General features: G+C 32.0%; 1 protein-coding gene across 2 annotated transcripts; it reads left to right on the top strand.

Moving 5' to 3' along the window:
* Nucleotides 1–224: 224 nt before the first annotated feature.
* Nucleotides 225–5,857, top strand: LOC145052617 (CRC domain-containing protein TSO1-like). Of its 2 annotated transcripts, none has more exons than XM_079000456.1 (12): nt 225–436; nt 990–1,144; nt 1,225–1,531; nt 1,674–1,733; nt 2,460–2,938; nt 2,996–3,064; nt 3,139–3,310; nt 3,549–3,647; nt 3,722–3,788; nt 4,314–4,485; nt 4,678–5,218; nt 5,524–5,857. In XM_079000456.1, the coding sequence occupies exons 1-11, from the start codon at nt 356–358 to the stop codon at nt 5,213–5,215; spliced, it is 2,199 nt and encodes a 732-aa protein (XP_078856582.1). In that variant the 5' UTR covers nt 225–355; the 3' UTR covers nt 5,216–5,218; nt 5,524–5,857. The 2 variants fall into 2 exon arrangements, with proteins under 2 accessions (XP_078856582.1, XP_078856583.1); XM_079000457.1 differs by lacking the exon at nt 225–436 and adding an exon at nt 486–646.
* Nucleotides 5,858–8,824: the final 2,967 nt, after the last annotated feature.

The raw sequence follows: 8,824 nt of genomic DNA, 5'->3' as shown, positions 1-8,824 counted from the left end.
AAGATGATAGAGTAACTATATATAGCAAGAGTGGGCTTAAACGTTCCTTGGGCCAAAAGTCAATGTAATAGTTACCCTAATAATAACCTTCCCGCCCAAGAATGATCTTTCAAAATCCCGCCCCTTTTTTCATCCACATTTCTCTCATTTTAATTTACTTTCTGAATTTAATTAGGTAAAAAAACGAAATTTATTCCTTCATTTTAATGTGATATTATAATTCGGTTTCACCAAGATTAAGAGGGAAAAACCATTTTTAATTTTTACCCCACAGCGTTTAAAAGAATTTCAGGGGAAATGAAATAGAGTGAGAGGATGCATAGAGAGTATATGAGGGTTAGGGTTTTTTCACGAAATGGGATCACCTGAAAAACCAAATAAATCAACCATATCAATCATCGCCTCCACCACCTCACCACAATCTGCTGCTTTCCAAGTAAAGATAACAAAATCTCATTTCTAATTATCTATTCCGATAATCTGCATTTTGTTTTTCATCTCAATTCCGAGACGAAATACGTTTTTTTTTTGGTTCAATCGTGTGCAAAGTCTGTTGGTTGTTTCTAGTGCTTAATGGGTTTTACGTATTAGTTTAGGTTGCTTCTGAAGCAGGTTGAATTTGGAATTTGAGTCTCTCAATCTATAGGTAACTGTCATATCGCATAAATTGATCTTTTAGATTTAGGTATGAGTTTGTGGTGTAAATTGGACTTTAGAGTAATTGATTTTGATGGGTTTTGTTTAATTCCTTCGTACATTTCTGAGATACATGTGTGTACAGTTATGCTACTCCATCTTTGGTGTTCTGTTTTATTTGATTTGCTTGCATTTCTGAAATGGGTATTCGAGAATTACATAATGTTACTATATGAAAGTTGAGTCTAGAAGCCACTGGTTCAATTGATATTTAGACAAATGGCAATTGTAAATCACAATCTGTGTAACTCTCCTTAGTTTTTGATAATATATTTTTGTTCTGCATGTTTCAGGATTCTCCTATCTTTAATTACATCAACAACCTCTCACCTATAAAGCCTGTTAAGGCGACATCAGTTACACAAGTTTTTTCTGGGCTTAATTCTCCTCCTCTTGTATTCACATCACCTCGAATCCATGCACATCAACACTCTACTGATTTAAAAAGGTTTAATATCATTTGGGTATCTATATTTCCTACACATTTCTTTCATTTTAATAATAATTACATGTTCTAACTATCTTCAGGTCCTCATGTCCTCTTACACCCTTGACAAATTCAAATATGAATAATTCTGAATATGCCCCTCCCAAAGTGGCTGATTCAACAAACACAAAGGGACCTATGGAAACCTTTAACAATGAAGATGATGATAAGGGAAGTGATGAGGTGGCATCACCTACATTTGTTGAGCAAGCAAAAGAGGACCATGTAGGAAATTTACCATCTTGTCCTCAGCCTATTGAAAATGATGGGAAAAATAGGAGCTTTCAATCATCGAATGCCTTGGTGAACAATATATCTCTAGAAAAATATGACCAACGAGTTGCTCAGGTAGGTTTTCATATTGCATACGTTTTGTTCCCTTTTGCTTCATTAAGACAACATTAATCTGTATGACTGTATATGTATAATATATTTATAGCATTTGCATTGCATTGATGACTCATGAACTTTTTCTTGATGATTGACTCAGCATATGCAGCCTGTTTTTGGCAACCAGCCTATTTCAACTATGATGGAACAACATTCCCAGGTAGATTTTTTTTTTCTTTTTTGATACTCATGGTTTATTGATTCATACACATTGTTTGAGAGTCACTCATGTAACTTGAACCATGTTTTGGGAAATATCGATCCTCAAAAAGCCACTTAATTTACTCATTGTTGTACACTTGTATAAGATTAAACCAGCTATTGTTTATGAACAATTGGCCACGAATTTATTATGTCAACAAAACTCATTCATAGTAATAATAAGCTTATTGATACATAGATCAATAATGAGCCTCATTATAGTCATCATATCAACTTGATTCCAAGAATGCATTATGCATTTCTAAAGATAATATTCAAAACAATGAATTATTTATAAGTCACATGGCATAATGTTTTCTTTCTAGTGAGTGTAGTGTTGTGACATTCTTATACATTCTTTTTTATACTTTTAGGTGTTAAGTTAGAGTAGTATTCTTGGTTAACTTTTTAGAACAATTTTCGAACTCCAAAGTTAAAGTTTTGATTATGTCTTTGTGTTACATTGTGGCAAGTTATAGAATATGCATTTTAGTAAACAAGTTTCAGTTTTGTTTTAATGTTGAAATAGTTTTAGTAAACAAGTTCTAGTGATATTGTTTCTAATAGAATTGTTCAACAAAAGTAATACAATTTTTTATGGAATAAAAGAATACAAAATTCCAAAACAATCATTTAGTGTCATTATCCCATATATCTTATACGATAATTGCTACTTTCTTTGTAGGTTGGTCAAAGTCAACTTGGCAAGAGAAGACGCCTTCAATTCGAGATGTCTCAAGGAAAAATTGTCGAAAATACCCCTGGTTCAAATTCAATTAATGCCACCGAATCAGAAGCTGTAGAATCTTCTTGTGACAATATTCAAAATACCATGAATGTTAATCTAAATGTTTCAAAGCCCTCGGGTATTGGCTTGCATTTAAATAGCATTGTTAATGCTAGGCCTTTTGGGAATATAAGCATTAAATCAACCAAGGGTAGCTATTCAAATGCCCTAGAGAAAAGTTCTTTGATGCAAAATGACATGCATTGCCCTTCTATTTCATCTAATTCAGATTTAGATGGAAATGTTTTGGCTAAAAGTGAGGAATTTATGCATGAAACTCATCCATCTTTTAGTAATGCAAAATCTGCGAAGATAGTCGAACATCAAGAAAAGTTTGATCAGGTTCAAACCGAGAGACCAAATCCCAAAAAGAAAAGGTAATTCTTCATACTTTCATCGACTCGTTTATACACTAATTTCATCTTCGTTTTCAGAAAGAAGACAGAGAGCAATGGCGATGGTTGCAAACGCTGCAATTGTAAGAAGAGCAAGTGCTTGAAACTGTAAGTCAATCTAACATTACCGACGTTTGTGAAAAGACGTAAATACCCTTGCGGAATAACAAAATTCCATGCAGTTACTGCGACTGCTTTGCAGCTGGAATCTATTGCGCGGGTCCTTGTTCTTGTCAAGGGTGTTTCAACAGACCTGAATACGAAGAAACTGTTCTTGAAACAAGACAACTAATCGAATCAAGAAATCCGCTTGCATTTGCTCCTAAAATCGTTCCTCCAAAAAACAAAATTCTGGTATGTATCCATTTTCTTCACCAAAAATCCAAAATTACCAATTTACCCCAAGCAAAAATGGTCAAGTAATTGAATCGAGTCTTAGCAGACGCATTGTATTTTCCTTACACATGCTATTCACATACTTACAATTCTTTACTCAAACATCGTTACATTTTTTCTTTATCGATATTAAATAATCTACAATATTCATTTATTTCAATTTATAAATTATTATAATATTAGTGATTGTTTGTAGGAGGATGAGGAACAAATGACTCCACTTGCAGGAAGACACAAAAGGGGTTGTAATTGCAAAAAGTCAATGTGTTTGAAAAAGTACTGTGAGTGTTATCAGGTATGTTCTTTGTTAATATTATGCTTTTTTATTTGTTTTTTATTGGAGTAATTGGATTTTTTTTTTTGGAATAGTCTAATGTTGGATGCTCGGATGGATGTCGTTGTGAAGGTTGTCAAAATATTTATGGCGCGAAAAAAGGTAATAAATATTTATTTATGGCCAAAAAGTGGAAAATGTCACATCGAATTTGAGTTGTGTTTTTTGTTAAATCATGAAGTGTGATTGAAATGAGACATGTGGAATATAGTCTTTTGGATTTATCATTGATAATCTCATATAAACTTTTACTGATAAATAAATAATTCAAGAAAATTTTAGGAACATAATCCAGAAAAAACATACCCTACTTTCATCAGGTTATTAATATATATAACCAGTAAGGTATTTGATTTCCTAGCTTGAATTTAACCATTAAACTATATCTAACCTTGTAGAAAAAAACCATTATTCTGCATTATCTGGTTTTCATATCAGTATAAGTTATAAAAAAACACAACGTACTTTCACCAGTTATTGATTTAATCTTTCAAGTATTTAATATTCGGATAAACAATTTCTTCTTCTTCTTCTTCTTCATGGTATTTTATACTTTTATAGAATTTGGTATTTTAAAGAAACTAATATTTATCGTATCATCATAAAAATTTATGACATGCGTTTCAGGAAGTGGCATGAATAGAGAAATGGGCATCGAAGTCATTAACGAGAAGTTAATCGATTCATTTGATGACACGCTCAAAGTGGGTCCCACCATGTCAACAAAATCCTCTCTTCCTGAATTCTATAATAAGCCTCACAATTTGACTCCCCAAACACCATCATTTCAGCATTCCAAGTAAGATGTTTTACTCAATTTCATAACACATACTTTTAAATTTTAAAGGCTAAATGCAAGAAATAGCAACATATTTTCATTTATTTTTGTGTATTATATATATATATATATAACATTCCACATTTTACTTTCTTTCTATTTAGTTATTTCTTGCATTTAGTTCTAACTTGATCTTTCTCAATTTTTTTTTAGCCATGGAAAAGATCCATCAAAAACTCGTATTTTTTCCGGAAGATACCTCCCCTCCCCCTCACCAGAATCCGAATCCACTTTCTACCCTCCACCAAATTACATAACTACCCCTAAAGATTCCACCTTTGACAAGAATCTTGAAATGATCCCTTTAGATCAAGAAACCGAATCATACCAAAACCCAAATCTTGAATTCACAGATGAATTCTCACCCTCACCCGGGCCTCCATTGTTTTCTTCTTCCTCCATGTGTTTCCGTGGGACCCTCTTTGGTGGGACAAAACCGTATGACATCATCGATGATGACACACCCAAGATTCTTAAAGAATCTTTTAATGAAGTCAACAAGGTCAAAGTACGTTCCCCAAATAAGAAACGAGTTTCTCCACCTAGGATTCGGTTGCATGAACTTGGTTCAACTTCTTTGAAAAGTGGGAGGAAGTTTATTTTGAAAGCTGTTCCTTCTTTCCCTCCTCTCACTCCTTGCATTGATTCTAAAGATGATAATGCTCAGAATCAAAATGATAACACCCGTTGAAAGGTTAGTCTTTTTTACAATTATACCCTTCGTGTTTAAGTTACTTACTTCATTTTAGTTCGCTCGTCACTAAACACAAGGGTAAATAGGGAAAGGGTTAGTGTCTTAATACATTAAGCCATGTTTTTTTTGACTTAACTCATTAAGTCATTCTATCAAGATTAAGTATGAAGAGAAAAAAACATGTATAGCTTGAAAGATTATGTGCTCAACTCAACACATTAAGCTCATTAAGTAAAAAAGAAACATCACATTATTTGGCATATACTATCTTATGCTACATTTCCCATTTTTTAATGTTTTTTTAGGTTAATTTCTACCAGAGGGTTTTGGGCACGAAAAAGAAATTTCAATCCAGAAGCAAAAATAAGATGAAAATCTGTTCATAACACAAGGGCTACAATCACACAATTTGGCATCATTAAGACTTTTTGTCTCATGATCTTTTTCTATTACTCAAAATGGATGGTTTGGATTGGTTGTATGGTGGTTTTTTTTATTATCTGTTTTGCTTTGTTCAATGAGCAAAAATAGAACATGTCGTCACTTTGGTGTACAATTTTGATTCCTTTAAGTAAGTTGACATTCAAATGACAAGTTTTGCTATCTTTGAATTTATATCAAGAAATTTTTGAGCATTCATGATCCGTTTTTAGTTTGCAAAACTTACTTGAATATGACCACTTCTTTTTTTACTCTTAAAACAATATATATATTTTATTGATTTAAAATGATTGGATATAAAAAAAATTGCAATTTTATTGTTTGTGATGATATGATCAAGAAAAGTTTGTTTTTGCGATTTGATGTATATGAAAGTGAAGTGTGTGGTATTGTGTGTGTATGATTGTTAGAATTATGTCAAGTTATGTAGAAAATACATCATTAGGTGTTAGAAGTAGTAACTAAGATAGGGGATTTTGGTGGCATGACATGGCAACTTTATAAATTTTTTTTTGTAAGTATATTGTTTTGAACATGTTGGTTGTTGAGGGACTGAAGTGGTAATCTATGAAAGTATGAGGGCAAATATGTAAAGATGAAAGCTTGAGGGCTAAATTTGTATTTATTGTATAGTTGAAGGGTTAATTTGTAAAGTATATGTTTGTAAGGGGAAACTTTTTAGAGAGAAGTGAGAAGCATACATTTGTGAAGATTGTTAAATTGAAGATAGAAAGGCATTAATTTATAAGAAATTATCAAGGGCATGTGAAGGAAATCGGTTGAGTTGATTTCAAGTTCAACAAAAGGGAATTTGTGAGAAGTTCTCATTTCTGATTTCCAAGTTTTTCTGTTTGATGTATTTCAAATTGGGAGCAACACTTGCAAGTTCATGTTAAGAAATTGCCAATGTAAGTTTTTTCCCCAAAGGTCATTATACTACTTTTAACTCTATTAAAGTGTTCTTTTCCATGAATATAGAAAATTCTTGGTAAATTTTAATAACCACTTGTTAAGTGTTATTTTTGGTGGTCTTTTGTACAATCAACTTCTTTAAATTGTTTTACTTCGTAACTACATTTAAATTGAAAATCTATATCATTTATTGACTAATCACTTAACATTATTAAATATTCTATCACATTTAGTTTTAAGCTTTAACATAAAATATTTAATTTGGTAGGGACTATTTAGCAATTTTATTGTTTTTATTATAATTTTATATATAATAATTAATCATCTTTTATAATTTGAGAAAAGATCCATCATTGTTAGTTAAATGTTATTCTCAATTAAAACTTCTTTTAAAAATATGATGCGTGCTTCAAAATTATTGACAAATTAGACGAGAGGACTTTATAACACATTAAATGGACATGAAGAATTAGTTAATTTAGATAAAAACTTTGAAATGGCGTAGTTAATTGTTTCTTAAGAACTTAGGGTCTCATAAAAGTACATGGCCTTTGAGGCTTGGATTTATTAACCATGGGGTAGAGTTTATTTAACTCTGATAGGTAAAGTTAAACTAGTTATATGGAATGAAGTTAGAGTAACTCACCTTAGAGAAACATGGTTAAAGACAACTTTATGAGGTCAAATAAACTAACTCAGTAAGGCTAGGCTAGGGGTGTAATCGAGCCGAGTCGAGCACGCTAAGCTCGAAACTCGACTAAATAACTTGACCTAGAAATTCGACTGGAGCCTTAAATTCAAGCTCGATAAAGTAATCGACACTTTCGAGCTCGGCTCGACTCGACTCGATTAACTACTAAGAAAATAAAATTACATTAACTTACAATAGAAATGCAATTAAGCCCGTTAGCTCGACTCGACTCCACTTTATAATATGTAAATATGAATAAAACAAAAGGTAAATGTGTAAATATAACAATGATCTATTAAGCTTGTGAACTTCACAAACCGAGTATTCCAATACTCAAGCTCGACTCAATAATGTACTTGAGTAGCTCGAGCTCAGCTCAAATTGAGCTGAAACAATTTCGAGTCGGTCTCAATTCTCGAGTATCTCACGAGTTGGCTCGACTCAGTTTACACCTACATGGCCTGAATCTATGGAAGCTTGCAGATTGAAGTCATCAACAACATGGTACCAGGTTCCCAAAGCTTTTGTCCCTCAAAGATGCCTAAAATTTTTCTTCGTTGTGGTTTAGTAAGACATCTTCGGATTAGCTTGGAATCTAGCACACAAAAATGTTAAAAACATTATATATGGATGCGTTAGTAAGACATCTTCGGATTAGCTTGGAATCTAGCACACAAAAATGTTAAAAACATTATATATGGATGCGTGGCAGTAAGGTAGAGGAGCAAACCAATTATTCCATGATAGTTATTTTGATCATCAGGTTCTCCTAATAGCTATGAAGACAAATTATGTCTAAGGCCACATGTATCTTTACGATGACATAAATTTCCATAAAATATTTTGTAAGAAGCTTTGTAACATATCTCTCCTCATGAAGATAAATACCTCTTTCCACATGTTTCACTTGAAGACCCCAAAAGAATTTAAGTTTTTGATTCATGCTCATTTGAAATATGCTAATCATAAGTCATCAACATAGATCTCTACACGAATGAGGTGTTTGTTATTAGAACTTCTTCATTCTAATCTCTATATTGTCTCAACTAGGGCAAGCATGGTGCAGTTCGAAGCGGCCAAAACCGAATTGCTAACTGCAAATGTGGTTATTAAAATTTTGAAGTTGAATGATGCGGCTAATGTAGTTGTGCAATTATGTGGTTGTGGTTGCAGTTTTTAACCGCATGGTTTGGTGTATTGTTTTTATGCGATTTTTAACTGTTTGTAGTATATATATAGCGGTTTTAAGAGTTTAAGGACTATTAGTTGTAACAATATAAAAATCAATAAGATATAAGATAATAACTTAAAACACTAACAAACTAACAAATTAATTACTTAACACTTCACATCTTAAAAACGTCAAATTTCAATAACTTATGTTAACCGTTAAAACACCATGAAACCATATCAAGAAATTTCAAAACACCAACAAACCAATATCTTAAGTAATCATATTATATATTATTAACTAAATACAAATTATTATATATATTTATTAAATGTATTAAATTTGATGCGGTTCGGTTATTTGCGGTTTTTGGAAAATTAAAAACCATACT

Source organism: Lactuca serriola, chromosome 5 (genome assembly GCF_051521515.1).
Source record: "Lactuca serriola cultivar US96UC23 chromosome 5, Lser_US96UC23_V15, whole genome shotgun sequence".
In the NCBI taxonomy this organism is placed as follows: Eukaryota; Viridiplantae; Streptophyta; class Magnoliopsida; order Asterales; family Asteraceae; genus Lactuca; species Lactuca serriola.
Note: the sequence above shows the minus strand (reverse complement) of the source record. Positions and strands in the feature narration are given on the sequence as shown.